General features: G+C 39.7%; 1 protein-coding gene across 1 annotated transcript; it reads right to left on the bottom strand.

Annotated features, from left to right (window-relative positions):
- Positions 1 to 6,359: 6,359 nt before the first annotated feature.
- Positions 6,360 to 22,376, bottom strand: LOC308387659 (pterin-4-alpha-carbinolamine dehydratase 2). The gene is made up of 4 exons (XM_080867860.1): positions 22,219 to 22,376; positions 21,228 to 21,359; positions 8,468 to 8,548; positions 6,360 to 6,652 (listed from the first exon to the last, which is right to left on the bottom strand). Exons 1-4 carry the CDS (start codon positions 22,315 to 22,317, stop codon positions 6,557 to 6,559), a joined length of 408 nt encoding a protein of 135 aa, XP_080723986.1. The 5' UTR covers positions 22,318 to 22,376; the 3' UTR covers positions 6,360 to 6,556.
- Positions 22,377 to 22,769: the final 393 nt, after the last annotated feature.

Here is a 22,769-nt window from a genome sequence, read left to right as displayed (position 1 = left end):
ACTAGTATTAGGTTGGACCCCATTTGGTTTTTCTTTAATTTTAATGCCAACAAGGTGCTGGAAACACTCCTCAGAGATTTCGGTTTATATTGACATGATATCATACAGATGCTGCAGATTCAGAGACAACAATACTCAGGTATCATGTGGGGTTTAAACACTGCTCAGTTGGTACTAAGGTGTCAGAGTTTGCCAAGAAAATATCCTCCACACCATTACACCACCAGCAGCCTGAACTGTTGATGCATGGCAAGATGGAGTTATGCTTTCGTGTTGTTTACGTCATATGCTGATCCAGATTCTCTTATCTTGTATTATCTCATTTTGGTGAGCCAGTACAAACTGTAGCCTTAGTTTTGCATTCTAAGCTAACATGAGGGCCAATTGGGGTGGTCCTCTGCTGCTGTTGCTCATCTGCTTCAAGGTTTAACATGCTTCATATTCAGAGATGCTGTTCAGGATAACTTGGCTGTAGCAAGCAGTTATTTTGTTACTGTTTATTTCCTTTTAACTTGAAGCTAACTGGTCATTCTCCCCTGACCTCTGACATCTATAACACATTTGGCTCGGGAAGTGTCACTCTTTTGTACAGTCTTTTGCAGCTTGAAAAAAGAAAGCAACTGGACTTCTTTAGGTTTGTGAAGCTGTTTCCCTCTCATGCAAGAGGCTTCTTTAGTTCTAAAAACAAATAGTTTCTAACCAAGTCTGCAGATTGCAGATCATTCTCTCTAAACCTTAGAGATGGTTGTGCAGGAAAAACTCAATATATCAACAGCTAAACAACTAGAATCAACCTTTTATTCCCCAATCTGATGCTCAGTTTGAACTTCTGCAGGTCATGTTGGCCATGTCTACATTCTTAAATGAATGGATTTGCTGCCATGTGATTGGCTGATTAGATATTTGCATTAGCAAGCAGCTGAACCTGAACTAGTTGTACTTAATGAAGTGTATCTACTTCACTAAACCGACTGTGGCTGAAATTCACAACCAGAGTAGGAAAGCTTGAAAGCAGCAGAGAAATGTTGCTTTTTTTTAATGTGACCCAAGGTATATATTTTGGAGAGAACTTTCTTATGTTGAATATTTCGAGACTAAAGTCATGGTTAAAGAAAACACTTTTTTTAAAAAAGCTGCTATGTGGACATGCTGGCTGAAAAAGTATGGAAAAGTTGATGGTATATGTAGAGGCTCACTGAGGTGGCAACAAAACTTCTTGACTCAGACACCAGCACACGAGTATTTCCTTGTGTTTCCCACGTTAACGACATAACCAGCACCTGAAGAGCTCGATGTATATTCAGGATACACTCAAAGCCCAATACGTTATCTTAATTAATGAGTTTATTTTAATCAAGCCAAAGTCAACATGCTGCTTGTAATATTAAGTGATATAACAAGCCCAAATTCAAGCTGCGCTGCAAATTACACTTTGATTTATGGAGCTGAAGATTTATTACAAAATATTGGCTCACACAATCAAAAAGAGCATTTGGCCAATACGAGAATATGGTTGCAAGCCCAAGTACAACAGCATGAATTACTATAATTATATGTGTCCTGAGAAAATTATGTTATTACCTCCAGGACTCTGTCTCTGTAGCGCAATAATTCTAACAAAACTGACACATGACTGTCATTTTGGGATTAGTGACTATGCTGAGTCGAGCTGCTAGGACTTCACAGCCTAGTCAAAGAAAGCTGTGGGTGGCTGAGCAAAGAATGAAGCACATTATATGAAAGATATCAACATTATTTATTTTAAAAGACCACCAGTTATCTGACTTCTTGACCTATATACCTCCATCAAAGCAGTGTGTGCAAAGTTACACTGAGAGAGATGGATCAAAATGGAAGAAAATGAGCAAAACTGCTGCTTTCTCTTTGTTGGGTTTTGATGATAATTTCATGGAGAAGTAGCAAGTCACTACTTAAAATGCACTTTTTATTTGTTTTTTATGAGCCAAAGTTACACATAATGACAAATGAGCCAGCCCGCTCAGGTTTAGCTCACTCCAAACTCTCAGTTTCTAACATTTTTTTCTACTCTGGGGTCTTGTTGATGTCACTGAGAGGTGATTTCCTTACAGAGTCACAGGAAGATCCGTTCTCCAAGCACAGCATCAGTTATGAGGAAAGTTAAACTTGTTTGGCTTTCTAGAGAGAAAAGTTTGTTTCACGTCAGTACAGAGCACTCTTTCATCAACAGAGTCCATTATGTACCTGGATTTCCAGCTATGCTAACACCAATTATAAAAGGTATGTACTATAGAGGGAATGATGAGGAGTTACTGAAATATTTATATGCTAAAAATGATAGATCTCTCCTATTTTCCATACAATGTGGCATTGTGACAAGGCTTCAAAAAATGTGTTTGTATTGGTTCATACAAAGTTACATTTTTGTAGAAGCTTTAACAGTACAGTGACACTGGTAACAGATGTGAGTTTATTTAGGACCTTCTGTTGCTGATCCTTTTCGTCTCTCTGGAATCGGCATGATATCCATTTCTGCAGTCTGTAAAAAGGAAAATCCTTTTTACAGACGGTTTGTCTTTTAAATCGAAGAAGACAGCGTGAAACTGCCATTTATCAGTAAAATAGACAGCAATATGTTTCTGTTCACACAGATAAGAACAGCCAGTGGTTGTTCAGTAGTTACTGCTGCACCACATGGGAAATGTACAACCGGGGGTGCATTTGATCAAAAAACAACTGCCATACAAATGTGTGTGCAAATGTTAGGCTGCTGGTTGTTTTTGGCATTGAGCGCACACTGTGATTACTATCACACTGTGTCTGCAATGAGTCCCACTACAGACAAGCCCACATGCTGAACGCTGGCCTGTTCACTCCCCCTGGAGGCTCCAAAAGCAGACTTAAGTCAAGACTGACTTTCAATGACCTCTTTATCTTTTTTTGTCGGGATCCGATTGCCACTACCAGTCCCCCTCGCCTCAAACCACCCCTCCACGGCCAGGGAGTGAAAATGCAGTTCACACACGAGAGGAAAAATATGGGCCGCTATCACGCACTGCAGCTACTTGGAAAAATCCCAGAAAGCCTCCCTCCTGCTTGTGGTTTCTTTTCTCACTTGCTGCCCCACCCCTCCCCCCCAACTCCATGTCTCTCTTCTCCTCTCAGGGGCAGGAGACATTTATACAAGGGAGAATTATTATTTTTCCATCTCAAGGTCTTCACAAAACATAGGCCTGCCCCACCTGCCCGTCCTACTCATCCATTCTCGACTCTGTCCCTTTCTACCCGCTCTCTCTGTTTGTCATTTACTCCCCTCCACCTCTGCAATCTCCCATTAACTGCCCTCCCCGCTTTCTCTGCTTCTCTTTTCTTCCTCGTTCCCTCTCCTGTTTGTCTGTCTGTCTTCCTCTGGCAGGACTGCTGGCAGCACAGAATTAGTAGGTGAAATGGATTAAGGAGCCAGAATCCAGGGACTTCACTAATGGGAGGTCTGCCTCGGTTGTCTGCTGCTGCTGCTGCTGCTGCTGCTGCTGCTGCTGCTTCTGGCCATCAGCTGAGGTCAATTATCTGAAGGAGCCACATCTGGCCTGGCCTGGTCCAGCTTGGCCTTGTAGCAAGGTCCGTCCGGTCACTTAGAAAGTGGCCCTCCTCCTTCTCCTCAGACAAAATAGAGTGTTGAAGTGATAAAATATACTGATTAATCCAAAGGGGGATAAAGAGAAATGAATGAATGAGTGGATTTTTAACCAGTTAAGAGATTTATCATGGAAAAGCAAGAAGCATTTGCTAGATCAAGTTCTGAGACACGAGGCTCCAAGACATGGTCCATAAAGGGTTATTAAGTTTTTAATTAACTGTTTTTGTGATTGGGTTACAGTTGGAAACTCTTAATTAAACCACAGTTACTGATTTCACAGTATGTGGTCAGCTTGTTTGCTGTCTTCTCAGCACTTTTCTGGAGTATTGATTGCAGGTTGGTCTCTGCAGTCAGTGCAGAAAGAGCCAGCGAGTTAGTGGAGCAGAGGCAGGAGTTGCAAGGAGGCATAAATCCAACAGGGGAGGAAGATCCCTCCTCTGTTGGGTTATTTAAAAATAGAAAAATATAATTCTGAGGGAGAAAAAGAGCTTTGCTTTTTAATCCTCTGTCTTCTATTATTGTTTTCAACCTCAGTTTTCTAACCACAGAACAATGCACACCTCCACAGAAATTTGTTAAAAAGGAGCTAGTGCATTCACCTTGAGACAATACAGATGACACACACGTTAGAGTGCAAACAGAGGCAATGTGGTCTCTATTAGCAACACTGAAAACACTTGAATTCACTGCTATTGTTTCCAGCCTCAAAGTTGTCCTCCTGCACAAAAAGCAGTTTGAAGGGTGGCTGCCTGGGTCAGTGTTGTACAATGTAACACACAACAGATGCAACCGTCGTCTTATTTTGGTGAGAACTTCCCCGTTCAGATGAATAAACTGGGGCTACTTTAGTGCTCACAAATCATCTTTGTAATATGATATATATATATATATCTGACTTTCAGCATGTGCTTTAACCTCACCAGCGTGTGTGGGCTTAGATGGCCTTGGCAATACAATGTGAAAATTTGACAAATTATACAATATGTATATTCAAGTTACCCTGTAAGTGGAGGCCTAGCAGCAATGAGAAAACTGAATTTAGCAGCAGCATCCCGCGATCCAGCAATGCCATCTGAAAAAAGCATTACACAGTACAGAGCTATGTTATATGTTATGGGGGTCATTTTGCTGGCGGGGTTTAGGGGGTGAATTTTCTGATCCTGATGGGAATGGACTCTTCCAACATGAGAAGGTTCCATTCAAACAGGACAAAGGGATTATGGATAGCTTGATGAGTATTAAAATTATATGAATTATATGGTATGGGCTTCCCAGTCACTAAATTCCAATCCAATTGACTTCTGGGAGATTTCAGGCTGACAAGTTAGCGCTCTCCTCCGTCATTTAAATACCAAATGAAAGAATAACATAGGAGAGTCCCTCCAGCTTAGGTTTCGAGACATGTAGAGTCAGTGTCAAAGTACACTGAAGCTGTTCTGACAGACAATTCATATTTTGCTTTGGGTTTTTTTATGTCACTCGTTTGTGACCAGAAAAACCTCATCAAAGTCATTACCTGATGCTTTGCGCTAAAAGCCTTTCTAATGGCTAATATAGTCACCCAGGCTTGTCAGCATGTAATTAATTACCACTAATTGTGAGAAGAAGCACACCCAGTCCATCACCCCACATTTTAACCTTACTCTTTAACTAGAACAATTACTGATAGTTACTTAAAATCCAGTCCAAGCATCAGTACAACTGCAATTAGCTTCTGTTTGGCTTATTACAATCACATACCACATGGTCAGCGATGATTGAAAATCCAGCTGCATTCAAGTTGATGCAATAAATAAACTATTTGACATTTAGAAATACGATTAAATGAGAAAATTGATATTACAGAACCTGCCCTGTCTCTGATTATTCCATTCATTCAGTGTTTCCTTTGTTTCCCATAGCATGAATCCCTCAATCCAGAACTGTGATCAAGATTTAGTTTTTTTAGGTATTGCACATATGACTGATTGTGATCAGATTTAAGTAATAGAAAATGAAAATGTGAGCAGGGCAGGAGACCTCCAATGTTTTCACTGTCCTGAGGATGTGTCAAACTCCAACATCTCACCCATTTTGTAGAAATTAAAGAAATGGGATGGAACATGTTAAACGAGTCACTGTTGGATGAATTTTGTAACATTCAGACAGTTCATGCTGCCCAATTTTACTTTCTATGCTTAACTAGCAGACACTGACTTGTACTTGAAGTGTTGTCAGGTTCCTCATTTAAAAAGGTAGCAAATCTGTTTGAGCCGACTCTGAATTTAGTTTGGCGATAAAATGAGAATTTACAGCATTTTTTAAACTCACTATGATCAGGAAAGACCAAGGAAGCATATTTATGCTTTATTTATGCATATTTATGTTTATAAACTTGGATTTTCCCCAAAAAACTGCAACCAAACACATGAGAGGTAGAAGGCACTGAATTTAGTTCAGCCTTTACAAAATCGCAAATCAAATTAATTCCCTTCCTACTGACTTTGACCCCTTCCACGATCAAGTGACAAAAGGAGAGCATGTGATCTGATGGACTCACATGTAAAAGCTCACTGGTGAGAACTTGACAGAGTACTGCTGACCAATCACGATCCATTTTAATTCCATATGAGAAAATCACTCAGTGATACCTTTCCAGTCTCTGACTTTTGGGGAAATCTAAACCAAAGAGCTTTCATACAGTGTTAATTCAAGATACACTGCATCATTTTAAAACAATTAGAGATGAAACAAGAACATTTGTAAACAGTGTAAAATGTTTATTTTATTTTGACAGATTTTATTTGGGACAAAAATCAGAAGCAGGATATGCACATGTGAAAGACTAAATACATTTAACTCTGTAGTGCAGTCGTCTTTTTAAAGAGTTGAAACTAAAATCAGTGTATCTACAAAGGCTGTGACAGATTGCAGACTAAAGACAAAAAAAAAAAAAAAAAACTACATGGAAAGTGAAATTTTGTCAATAAATTTGGCCATTTTGATGTCCCGTTTTGACAGCCCTCCACAATCATGTGTAGACAGTGTAATTTGGACCTGTGAAGACATATGCATGTTAGTGTCAATCACAAGGCAATGACAACATGATCAAAATATTTTCCTAAAAACAACTTTTAAGAGTTTAATAGTTGCAAAAAAAAAAAAATCCAATAAAATTACATTCTTTGTCATTTCAGAAAACCTTCCATTCTTTTAAATTGTGGTATAGCTCAAGGTTTTGCGTTATTAGGACTGTGGTCACTTTGACAGGTAGGTGCCGGCGCCTATCTGCATCACCAGGCTTTGCCTTTATTCATTCGAGTGACTAAACAGGAGCTCTCGCAACTGTTTGTTTTGGTGGCGCCTTTTGGAGTCATCAGTTATGGGACAAATAATATGGCTTGCTCTGTGGTTAACTGAACCAATATACAGTTTTGTCAAATTAAATACCATGGTTTTACCTGTAAAAATATACTAATCTAATTAGAATCACCCCGTTTTCCAAATATGGGCGCGTCTGGCTCCAGTTGTATAAGCTATTAGGCTCAAGTCAAAATGCTGGTCACAGTCTAAAGGGGGGAATGTTAGAGTAATTATGTCCACCTTTGATTTCCAGTCTGTATTCAAGAGTACAAGGTACAAATCAGATAGCATATGTGTGGCCATCTAGACACAGCTTTCAGTGCATTATGTGTCGCATCCAGTGTTGTGCAACCTTGGAAAAAAATATTAAAACTATCACCTAGTTCTGTGACAGCTCTTGCACATTCTGGTGGAAATATAATGTGACCTTCCTGTGTATTGGTAGGTGTAACTACAGCGTGCAGTGCTCCCAGCTGTGCTGTGGTTTGCCACTTGCAGCCAGTGAATACAGGTTTTGGTTTTTGGTCTCTGTGTGACATTTCTGTGATGACAAACTCAAGCAAACTGCCCACAGGCGCTGAGACTTCCTGCTGCTGTCAAACAATACTCTCCTAAAAACCACTCTCTAATCATACTTTACAAAATGTGAAACTTTGTACATATTGTGATACACATTATAGTTTTATTTGACATAAACTGTGATAACTACTCCTTTCCTGCAGCAGTTTGACCCCCCCCCGGCTTCCAAAAACATTTTTTGTAAATACCCTTAAAACTGACAACCACCAAAACAGAACAGAAGGTTTAGAGTGAATTTTAGAGAATATTAGCAGCAGCTCAGCATACAGCTTCTGTTTTGTCGAGGCTGTACCTCAGTCGGTGTGGGATTTATGTGTAAGTGTCTGGTGGAAAGTGCTGTGGGGGCCCAGAGACCTGTTGCACCATTGTACAGAGACTTTAATAAAGAGTGGATTAGGAGCAGCATTCCTCCCAGAGCGGCCCGGTCCGCCACACAGTAACTCAGTGGCTACAGCCTAATGCTGAGAGATTTTCAGGGACTGGGTTTGTCATATCAACCACTACTTTATTTGTGAGGCAGGGAAAGTGAGAGAGCCTGTGTTAGTGCTGGGGCTGTGAAGGAAGGCAGACATATTTGCAGAGCTTTTCACAAAAAAAAACAAAACAAAACAAAAAAAAAAAAAACTATGGGAGTAAAGTGTGAACCTGATTTTCTCTTCCTTTTTCTTTTTGCATAAGGAGTGTGTGAAAGCCTGGCTATGGGCCAGTGATAACCGTTTGACATAAATAAATAAATAAATAAATAAATAAATAAATAAATCAGGCTTTATACAAGATCAGTTGCAGTGTGTCTAATTTGTTATTAACAAACCACAAAACTGTAAATATGGCAACAAATCAAACAAACCACTATTGATTTTGCAAGATGCACTTACTCTAATTGACAGTAAATAAACACAGCACTGTAAATGAATCTCCAGTCCCTGTTACCTTATTATAAACATTGAACCATTCTGGGTGATGGTTCATCTTCTCTGCCTGCAGAGCCACCCGTGACATGAAGCCAAACGCCTGTTAGGGGGAAAATAAAATGATGGCTGAATTTATTGCGAGCATGCTTCAAAATGCATGTTTTTAAGCACAAAGTGATTAATACACTGCATTAAATTTGATCCACTTTTTTATAAATAAATAAATAAATGGAAAAAATACAAAAAGATGATCAAATGTTCAGATGTACAAATTCTGCTAAAAGCAAAGTCATCAGAATAACAAACAGAAAAGGACTCCTGCATTTTTAATGGTCAAAATCTAAATTAAAATAAATAAATGTTAACAGTATACACATAATTAGTGAAAACAAATCATTCTGTAAGTAATCTTGCAAAATTGTAACACTTCAACAGAACTATTGATTAGAAAATATAGCGGGCGTGTTTAAAGGGCTCTGTCATCAAATTTGAAATAAGTTAAATGTGAAGTTTCATAAATAATAAATAAAGTAAGTAACGTTTATTTATATAGCACATTCACTGACATAAAGGTCACAAAATGTGGTACAACAATTAAAACACAATGTTAATAGAGAAGCATGTTAGGACAGAATAAAAAAGTTTAATACTATATAAATAAAATAATGTCAATCCAAAGCTTAATAAAGTGCAATACTGCCATCTGAGGCGGGGAGAAGTACAAGACGGATTTCTGAATATAGAAGGTCCTCTTGGATGCATGTGTTCAATTTCCACAACCACAAAAGGACTTTAGAGCATGCATGCACACACCGAGAAACATACACACTCTTCATAAGTTTGGCATGTGACTCGCTCCAATCACAGGCCATCCAGGGAGTGATTACGGTTATTCTAATTATCTACAAAGAGGAGAGTGAAATCCCTCGTCATGCTCTCTGTGAGGAGAGGGGAAAAAAAGAAGAAAAAAAGAATCAGGTAGACCTATTTCAGAGCAATTTCCCACTGCAATCTCAATTAAGCCCCTAAATGCTTCCTCTCTGCCTAATTAAATCAACTGAAATGCCATTGTTTACATGCTATGGCTGTGGCCCCATCCACCACCTGACATGACGAAACAGAATTAGCCTCAAAGAGGAAATTGCGTTTAGCCTTTTTAGTGTGTTGTAACCAATTTCTGAGACAGCCTGCTCAATTCACGTGTAGTGCTATGCATGTAACACGATCAGGAGCTTGATCAAATTGGTTATCAAGGAAACCGTCTCCCGATCAATTTAAGTAATTGACATATTCCTGCAACTTGACCTCACTGGCACCAATTTAGAGAGCCGGGCGGTCTGCTTTTTCTCAGTTTTCATTGGCTTTAATGGAGATTGCTAAGCAGCCTGTCATGTCAGGTGTTGTCCAAACATGTCTTCTCCCTCTAAGGGCTGACTTCAGGTTAATATACCACTGAGGAACATTAAGTGACAGGTAAAAGGATTCTGTGTTAACACTTTTGGTTCCTGCACAATGTCCCAGTTCAAAACACTGTGCTTTTTCAGAAACTCCCTTCCTAATCTGTCCCTTGTTATAGAACAAAAAAGTCATCTCGTGGTATTTTAAGATACTTCCGACTGATTAAACATGGTCTATGAATGTTTATAACTCATTCTTCAGGCTAACATTTTTTTCCTTCTTTTTTGACACCATCATTGGTATTAGGGTTTCCACTACACAAGATGTTGGCTGAGACCATGCAAAGTGCCAAATACTGCAGTTCCTCTGGTGTCCACTAGAGGCTTGCTCCAAAAGTGAATTGATCCCCATACAATCCAATGTTAAAGTGCCCAATTTTACAGCAGAATTTAAGAGTAGACATTCACAGCCTAGTATAGAAAGTGTTTAGGGCTCTATAGACAGTTTCTCTAACTCATCTATCTGGAAACTAGATTTGGGGGTGTGGCCACTTTAACACAGACAACTGCTGTCACACCTCACCTTTGGTCTGCTCCACTGCATTTGTGTTGTAGGGACCTCATAAAGCAGTTTTAATGCATTTATTTGACAAAAAATGGTTTCTACTTGAGTTTTGCTAAATGAAGTTCTGGTATTTTGCTATTTAGCTACTTCACAATAACTGGCAGATTTCAATTTGTTACTTACAAAAATACAACTTAAGAATGGTAACCAAATTTGCTAGTGTTAGCTGACACTCTCATTCAAGAGTGGAAATGTGTGGCATTAGAAAACTGATGGAAACACAGTGTATAGTAACAATATGTACATTACAGTGGCTACGTAAATCCTTTATGGTAGGAACTAGCTTATACTGTACACAAGTGGGTTTTTCAGCTTGAGTACCTTTTTGTTTCAAAGAGAGAAAGATGACAGAAATTCAGTCTACACAGCTTTTAAAACTGTGCTCATGAATGTTTGTGTCCATTAGCATAGCACTTTGCTATGCATACATTCAATAGCAAGGCTGAAAGAACACGCTGATGTACACTCTAAAAACTCAACAATGCTGTCTTAGTTGGCGAAAAAGCTAGCTTCAACAGAAACACCAAAATAATTCAATACACACACACACACACACACACACACACACACACCTGAGAAGCAGAATCAATGACTGGCATGGGCAATGAACTTTTTTAACACTCAATTTCACTCCAATAAAAGAAGTTTTGTTGTCTAAAATGACTTCTGTCTTCTCTGCAGTAGGTGCTAAGCTAAAAGCCCAACAACAGCACAAACATGAACAACAACAGGCCAAATGACAGTACACAGCTACAAACATATACACATGGATCTGTAAAGCTTTTTGGAGCACCTATAGGCTACCAGCCCAGTACCATGCTGGTACCGTAAAGAGACAAGCATGCATGTATAGCATCCTACGCTTTTAAATAAAAGCAAAAAAATACAAGCTGGAGAAGCTTCAGCTCATCTTTCTTCCTCTTCTCCCTGTGCACTGCCACAACTTGTACATAAAACTACAATGTCCTCTAGTGCCTTCAGGCAGCTTTTCACTAAAACTACACAACACCGCAGTGTCCAACAGGACACTACTCAGAACAGAGTTCACCGAGAAGAGAAAAAATAAAACAACGAGTTCTTTGTGTGACTTCCGTCTTCTCTATAGCAGGGGCTAAGCTAAAGGATCAACAGCAGGACAAACACAAACACGAGTAGCTTACATTTCCAGCTGTTCCACATATCTTTGACACCGTCCCCATTTGGCGGCAGACAGCTACGACATGTAGGTGTGCGTTTACTGATCATGCTCGCCGCCTGCGCTTCATCAATCCTATGCTAAAGTTATTGCTAACCACAAATATTAGCAGTCTTATTTTCACTGAAGACTTACATAAAATACATAGAAACGATCAATTTATTTGCAAATGTGTAAAAATGTGACAAGCTAACAAAAATTAAAAGCATGACAAATGGTTTCACTGGTGAACATGCAACTAAGCAACTTCTTAAAAAGAAAGGTTTGTCATGTTAGCATTGTTTCCAACAGCCTAAAATGATTATAAACAATAGGAATGAATCCCTCTGCAAGTATTTATTTTTTCTTGTTTAGTAAATTCAAGGATTTTAATCATCAAATGTAAATGCAGATTTCATAACTTTAATCCTGCAACAGCTAAACAGTATCATGACGTTTGCCAATGATCAAGAACAATGTATTTTGAATTATCTAACCATCCATCCATTTTGTTTACCCCTAATTCATTCAACTGAAACTGCACTAAACCGGACTAGTTTATATTGATAACCCAAGCTTGAAAAGTGCTGTATAACATGGAAGCTGCACTGCTTTTATCATAAGTATTGTCACACTTTCCAAGACATTTCCTGTCCCCATTCAGCTGTCAGTGATGTGCAAATGAACCAAAGAGCATTTGGAGGGAATGGGAAACATAAGATGACTGTTAAGTATCATGAAGCCTGATAAAAGAAACAAAAATGGAGAGAAACAAGAAAAAAAATTAAATAAAAGCAGTAATCTCTCGCTACAAATGAATTGGAGTTGAATGTCAAAATAACCTGAAATAGTGAATCCAGAAAATAAATCCTGCCCTACATCAGCCTTTTCTCAACAGACAGTGCTCCCTTGGGGGCAGTAAACAGAGCATGAGGAAACAATACAGGCAAAGTGACAGTGCTGTGCCTGTCCGTCATCTGTAGGTCATCTCAACACCCTCCACTTGGGCCAAACAGAAATTAAAACCAATCCTCAACTCCCAGATGAGGTCTCGTGTCAGCAGAGGTCAAGGGCTTGGCCTCTCAAAGTGCTTTGTTTATCCCATTTGTATTGTACGGGCCACACTTCTCGAGCCAACAGGTCAGCCAGCTAGTCGGCTATCCATCCTCTCAGCCAGCCAGCCAGCAGTTCTCTCCAACTGGCCCAACAAGCTGTAGCTGTCAGAGTCACATAATTTGACGTGACATTATGCAGGCCCCCATCTCAAATAATCAGAAACACCCGACAGCAGACCGCCACTATGCCCCTCTCCCCTCCACACACACACACACACACTCTTTTGAGGAGCCATTTTGGTGCTATTACAGCATGATTGTCATACAACACTGGATGAGACAATTTGACGTCGGAGCGGAGTGGTGTTCTCCCTCTCATTGCGGCTCTGGGCTGGAATACAGGACTCAGTTTCAAACACATGTGTCTGTTATTTACAGATCGGCTTTCCACCACCCCGCGGTCCAAGGACTTAGAAACGCCTGCACTGCTTTGCCAGGACTAAGTGCATGCAGATTGTGCCCACCCTTACTAGCCTCTGACAGACACACACTTTCACACTGGTGCATGCACAAATGTACACACACAAGCCTCCTCGGCATATGCGCGAGTATTCGCCAACACGCACGCACAGGAAGACGAGCCGCTCTCCTCCATTACACACCGCCGTGACTACCCGATGATTACTTCGCTAGCCCCATCATCACCCGCGTCAGCGTTAGCCCCCTGGAAAACCTTCGCTCCTCTGCAAGCGAAGAAAGCTGTGATTTCGATGGCGGTGGTTGTGGTGGTGATGATAATGATGATGACCACACCTCATTTCTCTTCTTTCCCCAAACAGCTCTTCACGAGCTTCCAGCTGGCCAGACGTGGGCTGCCCGCTGAGTTGACATGTAACTTAAAGCAAAATATCAAGTAATTATGAAGCAAAGCTGCCAGCTGTGAAGTTCTTTCATGTAGTCAGAGAGAGAGAGAGAGAGCTCTGCTGGGCAAGTGTAACATCAGCGGTATTAATCTTCTCAAATTAAGATTCTTAAAGTTGAGAAAAGCAGAGCAGGGTTTCAGTTTGACTCTCTGCCAGTGTTGACGCTCATTTAGTGACTAATATCATGTGTTACAACTCTTCACACACAACTCAGCTCCTTTTTGTAACGAGTGTCACGTAACGCTCAGGTATGGTGTTAAGGCCAACTTGTGCAAACCCCTCATTAACTGCGGGGGTTAGTAGCGAGGGCTCAAAAAGGCATTGGGCTTGTCAACAGACGGCAGACGTCAGGGCCATCTTACTTTACCCAAGGTCTGATAGCCAGATTATCTAACCACCTCCGCTTGGGTGCCACACCTTGTGGCTTCCCTCCAGCTATTCTCACAGGATGGGATGAACGCAGGATGCCTCTGGTTCCCAGGGAAAGTTTCACTTTGGAGATTGAAGGTGGGAACTGAACACCGCTGAGCCGATTAATTGGCTTCTTGCTCGTCTGAGGACAAGTGTAGGAGTTGTATATGCAAATCTGTATGCATACCTCTAAACATTTGAACAAATTATAACATTTTCTTGTTAGCTTTCCTTTTTTCTCCCCATCCGGTGGAATGTAAAACACTGCCTAAACTCTTTGAAGGGTGGCAAATCCCTGAATCATCGCGTCCAAACAATAGTCAAGAAATGTGGGATACTCCCGAGTCCACTTAAAGGTGGCTGAAATAATAGATCACCAAAGTCATGTATCAAGGAAACCAACCATTCACTAGTTCCAGCTTCTTGGATGTAACGACTGAAGTGGAAACTGATTATCTTTTGGTATCTGGAAGGTCTAGAAGGTCGACTGGCAGGTCAGTGATTTGATTCGCTGTCCAACCGATCCGCCAGTTTAAATGTCCTTGGGCAAGACACCAAAGCGTCATAACTGCCCACAATATATTATCTGTAACAGGAAGACGCTGAGGTTATAAAAACATTAAGGGCTGTATGAATGGGTGTGGCTTGCAGTGTAAAGTGGTCAGTAAGACTCAAAGTGCTACATAAATACAGCACACATGACGAAAGGAATTAACGTTCATTTCAAAAAGAAATAAATTCACTGATTGATATTGACTGACTGGGAAATTGACAAATCAACCCAACAGACTGTCCAATCTGATTGCTCAACTATTTGCCTGGGAGAAGAGGCCCTGCTTGTTTGGTATGGAGCATGAGCAAATGAATTCATCAGTCTAACCTGTATGCGAAAACATGTGCGTGTGTGTGTGAAGCTGGAGGAGGATGGCTTTGGGAGTTTGGTTTACCCAGGGGCTCAGTTTTAGTTGTAGGACAACTTATTCAACACAAGTAGACCAAGTCCCATAACGAGAGGCAGAGGCTTGAAGGAGATTTGGAGGAGAGGGAGCCTCTGACTGAATATAAAAAAGGGATGGGGGAGGGGGGGATCAGCCTCCAAGAGCAGAGCAGGAGCAGAGGCAGCTGTCTGAACACAGCATTGCACTCTTCAGTAAAAATCAGAGTCGCTACCTCAGACTCGAAATTGGAAGTTAAGTCCAGAAGTTTTTTCCCAGAGCTTGTGATGTAGTTATTGTTTGCGGCAACCTTGGGAGGTTGTTTGTGTATGGCAGACACTTAAAAAAATTTCACACAAATAAAACTAAAATGTTCGGAATTTATTTTATTTATTTTTTTATTTGAAGTGACTATTTTTCAAAATAACAATAAATTAATTTTAAAATATTTTCCACAGCAGCTTGAAGTCGTTTCCGAGGAAAAGAGTTACAAGAGTAGGAGGGGAGTCTTTTCAGCCTTTCAAAATTATTTTAAAAATAATGTATGGGATGAAATCCAGGTAATTACTGATGCATTTGAGTAAAATTATACTTTTACATTTACAGTTCCACTAATGTTATGTGTTCAAGATAGGATTACTTTTTCATTTCTAGGCTGAAGTGAAATGTGAAAAAAATAAGCGTACTATCAGCAACCGATGGACGCAGGAGTGGATGCAGTGTTTATACTTTAAGCTAGCCAGTGAAATATGTTTGTATTATATCCCAATATGGGGGGGAGGGGGGGGGGGGGGTCTATAAGAACAAGATAGCAGTGAGTGAATAATGTAAATATGTAATCCCTTTAAAATAGTTAAACATACAGCAATTAAATAAATTTTACTACTAACTTTTACTATTAACTAAAACTGTCAGAATCCATATATATTTTAATACAGCACATGATAGGAAATACTTTTAAATGCTTTATCTTAATGTGTATATTTGCTATATGTTTTCGTTTCATCTAATAATATCATCGTAGGTCTTTGAATTGAAATGTTTTAATAATACTATTGTTGTGACTTAATTATTTATTCAATTACAAGAAAAACTAATTAATGGTTTTACTTTTTCTTTCATTTGGTTTTTATTTTTTTATTTATTATGTATTTTTATTATTTAGTTCAAATGTACAGCACTTTGTGTCGGCTGTGGTTGTTTTAAAGTGCTTTATAAATAAAGATGATGATGATGATTTGGAGCCATATAAATAAAATAAATTGACCCGAATCATCAATGATTGCACAATTACAAACAAACATGTTGCACAATTAAAATGAACATTCAAGGCAATGTTTTGTGTGGAAAACAGAAATGAACCAGATGCGTAAACATTGAGCAATATTTTACTATTTTACTGTTTCTATTTAACTGTTGTAATTTTATTATGCTCGTCTGAAACAGGTCTCTCTTGTAAATGAGACATTCAATCTCTGATGGGATTACCTGTTTAAATAAATGAAAAATAAATACTTTTATTTTTAAAATAATTTATGAATGAAAACTTCAAAACGATTGAAAATTGTCCAAAAATAACATTAATTGCCAACAATACTATCACTGATAAATTTAATAACCTCTTCACTGGTGCTCATACCCATTTGCTTTTTAATCCCTCTAATAAAAACAGTGGAGCATGCTATGGATGCAGATATTTAACCATTAAAAATTTCCCTCCTTAGGTTAAGACTGCCCTTGTTTACTTTACAAGAAAGACTGAAGATAATAACCGGCCATTTTTCCCCTCTATCCTAAATGTAGCTTTTGAGTGATTTTTTTTCCCCAGGGCTGCTTGACTGAATATTTGTGGGAGAAGGAGGAATGCCATCGATGTCAACCTCAGCTAACACAACACAACAGTTGAGCATGCACAGCTCACCCTCTCTTATACAAGCTGCACCCGAAAGCTACCCGTTTCACTTGTGTCGCATGAAAGTTTCCACTTCATCCACCGAAATGTATAGCAGATGGTAATCTGTAAACATACATAACATAAAGCTTGATGTGTAAACAATATCAGCGACCACAACTTAGAACATGTTCAATTCCAGCCCAGATTTACAGTATTAAACACACACACACACACACACACACACACACACACACACACACACACACACACACACACACACACACACACACGTACGTCTATATGTGATTGCAATAACTCCCACTGACCAAAGCGACTCCAGAAAGAGGATTTCACCTCAAAGCACATTAAACAGACTGGACTTGACAGGAAAAATAACTCACAGTTACTCCTCCGACTAATGCCACAAACATCACACTGTATACCCACACGCCGCAGCTAAACTCCTGAGCCATTTATAAAGGCATCATAACACTTTCCACTTGCTGTAATCAAAGAAAAATAAACTCAAAGAAGCAATCCCAGCTGCCATGTTTCCTTTAAATTCATTTCCAGCTCTTGAGCATCTCATGAATTCGCTCAACTTGCTGTACTCACTTCAATGCATGAGTATGGCTCTACCGCCCCCTAGAGATCAGGAGAGGAAGTGTTTTGATACACAGGAAGGGGATTTGTTATTCTCATTATAAACTCTTGGGGATCTGATTTCCTCAAGCCCATCACTTGGAGATAAGTGGCGAATGGAAATCAGCCAGCATGTCGCTCCTCATCTCCATTCCCCTTCGGTAAAAGCCCTTTAAGAGCAGCCATGAAAAACGAGCTGGAGAGTTTGTGAAAATGCATCAGAGAGTTTGAGTGGTGTCTGGAGAGAATAAAAGAGGGTGAAAAAGAAGGATAGAGAGACAGACAGACAGAGCGAGCTGCCAGCATGTAAAATTGGAACAACATGAGCTCATTCCCCCAATAACATGGGGCACAGAATGGGAATGAGAGACAGACAAAGACTGAAAGGCAGAGACAGGGGAAAGGAGGGTGGCAACAAGTAAGAATTTAAAAAAAAAAAAAGAAGAGAAAAAGAAGAAGAGAAAAAGAAGAGAGAAAGCAATGCACAGCAGAAGGAATGATGGGGTTGTTAGTGGTTTGTGAACCAGATGAAACATTTTAACCAATTTGATTGTTTGTGAAAGAAATCATTCTGATCAAAACCCTAATTGCTGCCAACTGGCCTCCTGGCGAGTCTCAGAGTAATGCAGCCTGACGTGTCGGGGTAAGAGGAGAGGCTTTAGAGCCAGGAGGAGTAGATGGGGGAGGTCAGCGCTCACCCTCCGACTTCAAACATGGGGAAGTGTAAAAACAGACTATTTTAGGGACTAAAACAACTAACGATGGGATTAGAGGAAGTCCGCTAAGTGGCCTTGAGATGCTGCAGTTTACTTCGCCCCGCACAGAGTGAGCGAACGGAGCAGCTGCTTACAAGACGTGCCAAAAAACTTTTGAAAAGAATATTTAATGTTTGTTTTACCCCAGGAAGCAAGAGAACTAGTTTCAGCTGCCAGGCAGCTCTCAGGAACTGTGTTACAGTAGACACAGTCACCAATATTATAAATAACTATATAAATATTATAAATAACCTTCTGATAAATTGCCATAATTCATTTTAAATGAAACACTTACTTTCAGTGCAATCCTGAAAATTCAGAGCTAAACTGTACCACCAATGTACACCTGTCCATTTCATCTAAGTACCTCATACAGTACCTGCATATTTTTCCATCCATCCATTTTCTTCCACTTATCCAATTCAGCGTCTCAGGCTGTCATGCCCACTTATACACCTAGAGTCATTTTAGTTAGAAACACCAGTTGACCTAACCCCATGCATGTCTTTGGACTGTGGGAGGAAGCAGGAATTTCCCAGAGACAACCCATGCAGACAGACATGAGGAGAGAATGCGAAATGCAAACAGTAAGAGACCAAGCTGGATTTGAACCCAGACCTTCTTACTGTGAGGCAACAGTGCTAACCGCCATCCTGTTATTGCACATGGTTCACATGATCAGGTTCACTTGTCTGTATGGAATACTAGGTGTATTTGTTTCTTTATGCATTATATTGTTATGCATTGTATTTGGTGTAACTTCAGATGCCCTCATGGTTGGGTATCTTAATGATACTTTTATCTGGATAAATAAAGGATTACACCGCCGCCCGGCATATTCGCCCTACTCAAATATTACCATACTTTACTGTTGACTCTGATTAGCATCCCAAAGTATCCTTGCACTGTGTCCTTGTGTGTCTTTAGAAGCACTTAAAATTTAAACACTTCGTGATAAATATTCAAAGGATGGATGCTGGTTTTTATGGATAGTGGCACAAATTATATAAAGAACAGACCTCTGCAACATGTGCAATTAAACTATCCTGGTGTCACTGAACGTCCTGAGCACTGCCTCAAAGTGTCTCTAGACTAAAGTAACAATCTGGCATTCAGGGCTTGTTTGGATTCATGGTCTGTTTTAGTTATTCTTTGAATAATATTCCCCAATGGGAATCATAACAGTTTTTAAGGCAAGGTTTTCTTCAGCTTCCCTTTTTCAGTAAATATTAAACACAGATGCACTGTTTGGCAAGTTTGGTGGAATTATAAGAACACGGGCACTGCTTCTATTTAAAATTGTAGTTTTTGTTGAGAAAACGAAAAAGCAGAGTATATGGCGCGAAACCACAATGTAATTGGAGGGAAAAGTGTTTTAATTTAAATACATTTTTTTTAAAAATATACTTGCTAAGTATGAGGAATCTGATCTGAATGTCTGTTAGTGAGTAGAATGGACTGAGCAGTGTGCTTTGTATTACTGCAAGCTACAAACCAGTTTGTTCATAAATAGATTTGTAAATAATTTTGACTATTACACTGTATATATATTGAGCACTGCAGCAGTAGCAGGAGTAAGAAAACTTTTTTGTTGAACCATTTTTGTCTTGTTTATTGGTTATGAGTTTAAGTTGGAGATTTGTCTTTTGTTTGTTTCTGGCCTTTTCTTCGGTGTGGTTGGTGTGGGTAGCTGCACCTCATGTTACATCCAGGTTACCCCAGGCCGGGGACGTAATATTATTTAAATCACTAACTTTTTCCTGCAACTTCATGTCTTTTCTTGAACCACAAAATTTCTATAATTCAGTCTCACGTAAACCAAGTCAGAGATATTGCATAACAACCAAATAATAGTTCATTGATGACACGATGACACTGACACGAAGAACGCTAATCACAGTATTGTTTTTAAACAATACCAAGCCCTAGATGTTATTATCCTGCACATTTGGTGTCTTAGGTCATTCATAAGTACTTCAGAAAAAATGCTGAAACTTGACACAGTTATAACCTGTGGAGACATGTCTGACTACTGATTTCAATATCACAATTTTATGCTCAGTATGCTACCAGAATCACAGCTGAAATTATGAGTTTCCGATCGACACTTTGGGCATGCATCTGGCAGCGTGCAACAACCCTCCTATAGGTGAACAGATTTTCAAGGCTACAGAAACTGGAAAAATGACTGCTTCATCACAGACTCTACTGGCCACCTGGAATAAAAAAAGACCACTAAGACAGAAATAGATGTGCATGTTTCTTTCCCCCCCCCTTTATGTCAAATTCAAAGAAACACCATTTACACACCATCCAGCTGTGCAGGCATGGCTGGTGTGGTCTGATATTGTGATCCCAGCACTTATATAAAACTGTTATTTTGAGGCACTTTTCTTTTATTACACCTTTAGTATCTTACATCCTGCGCTTGATTTAATGACAACAGACACTTCAGTTTCAATCACCATATGCAATGGTGCCTAGATGTCGAATTAGCTGCTGATTTTTGCCTGTCGTTCAATCTTTTGCACGCATAACTGCATACTAATCGTGGCAGAGAGGGGCGCCTGCCTCACCTTTGGAAGCAATTACAGTTTCAGGGTTTTGCTCAAGGGAATGTGGACAGAAGAAGACAGTGATAGAATCGCCATCCCTGCAATTTGTGGACTAGTCAGCCACAACTCAACTATACGTGGTAAATCAAGAATAGGACCTATGCATATTTTGAAAAAAGTGCACACATGCATGACAGGGAAAGGGGAGAAGACGTTAGATACACCTAACTGCACCTGATCATGAATGGCTAGCCTTACATAAACATAATCTAAATTAGGTCTAAACTCAAATCAAAGGAAGTGATGAAAAAAATAACAGCAATATAAAAAATATAAAATTCTAAGTCATAGATCCCTAATTAGATCTAAGACTTCAACAAAGCTAATTACTATATTAACATAAATACACACACCTGATTAAAGGTTTTAAAGTGAAGCTCTTTGAAGATGGCATCACGGTCCTCCACCTCCATCCAGCCTGTGGCCCTGAGCTCGACCAATAGCTGCTCCCGGTCTTCAGGGGAGAGCCAGTGTGAGTCTGATGACTGGACAAAATCATATTACGGTTAAACTCTTTAGCCCTGGAATTATAAAGGACAAATCACGTTTTTTGTAAAAAAAAATTTCTTGCACTATAATGAAAAGTGCTGATTCAACCTTTACACACATGCTTAGTATTAGGAGTTCTCTGACTGCTATTCACGCTGCGTCCAAAAGGTGGCGGTCTAGACCCAAAAATGAACGTTAACGCCGTCCTTTCCAGGACAACAGGTCAGGCTTACCTGGGTGTAACCTGCATAAGGGACCTAACTTGATTGGTTTAAATAACGGATTTGGACGGGACTCCACTCAAGCCCCGCCCTACTCTAAAAGTCTCAACCAAGCCCTAACAAAGCGTACAAAATGCAGGCATTTCACAGGCTAAAATAATAAATAAATGTGATGGTTAACTTTTAATATACAGTTAATCTCAACTTCGCAATAATATGAATACCAACCTCGCCCCGCTCACATTTCCATTGCACATGAGCCAAATGCCAACGTAAAAAGCAAAGGGATCAAATTAACTGAGAAATCTAAAAAACTACTAACGCCGAATTAAAGAACAGCATAAGAGCAATTCATAAAACTGTTACACACTTTAATCGTTTGCGCCTTAACGTAAATGGACGCCTTAAAGTTTGTATTTACATTTTTCCTGGTAGAGTTCAGCGTACGGTTTCTCACGTGATAGAACGACGCGAGCTGGATACTTTGGAGGCTACACGTCGGAACGGTGCTTGGCTTGTCACGTGGGAGTGCACCCACACACTTAGCTGTGTTCAAAAACAGACTTTCCTCACGTGGAGTTTGTTTCTTCTGTTATTTAATGCTAATGCTAAAGCCTGTCACTACATTACTCACCATTTTAGATGAGTTGTTGCTGCAGAACGGAGGCGCCCTCAAGCTGCTCGGCAGGTGTAGAAGGCTGCCTGTCCTCAGGCTAAACATTAACCTAAACATTATCAGTAAACTGTCAGCTGTCCTCTCTCCCTACCAATGCCCCCTCTGCTCTTCCTCTACTGCCCTCTCATACTTTGCCATAGCTGTTTAACGTAGTGCCTGATTAAAATCACGCATTTTTCCAATGGAGTCTGGTTTTCTATTGAGAAGCAGTGGTATGATACTGCAAATATAGCCGAGAGCCATGGATTTGTGAATGCTTTTTAAGGACAAGTAAATGATGTGATTTTTTGCTTTCCACTGCTAATTATCTAACATGACAAAAGTCACTTTTCGCTCGTCTTCATGTGTTTTTCAAACTGGATTTGGATGCAATTTCTGTTGTGTGCTTATATAAATAAAAATAACCCAAAAGAGTTGCTATAGCCAGATATTTTATGTTTGAGGTGTTTTTTCACTTAAATAAAATTACTTACTGAACACGTTTCACTAGGTTAAATATATAAATATAG

Source organism: Rhamphochromis sp. 'chilingali' (genome assembly GCF_963969265.1).
Source record: "Rhamphochromis sp. 'chilingali' genome assembly, chromosome: 19".
Taxonomy (NCBI): Eukaryota; Metazoa; Chordata; class Actinopteri; order Cichliformes; family Cichlidae; genus Rhamphochromis; species Rhamphochromis sp. 'chilingali'.
Note: the sequence above shows the minus strand (reverse complement) of the source record. Positions and strands in the feature narration are given on the sequence as shown.

Excerpts from the sequence above, each read along its gene's own strand:
- LOC308387659 (XM_080867860.1), bottom strand. The coding sequence starts at position 22,317 with ATGTTTAGGTTAATGTTTAGCCTGAGGACAGGCAGCCTTCTACACCTG. Across the intron at positions 21,360-22,218 it reads GCAACAACTCATCTAAAATG|TCATCAGACTCACACTGGCT; the intron begins GTGAGTAATGTA and ends GATTTTGTCCAG. Across the intron at positions 6,653-8,467 it reads GGTTCAATGTTTATAATAAG|GTCCAAATTACACTGTCTAC; the intron begins GTAACAGGGACT and ends ATGTCTTCACAG.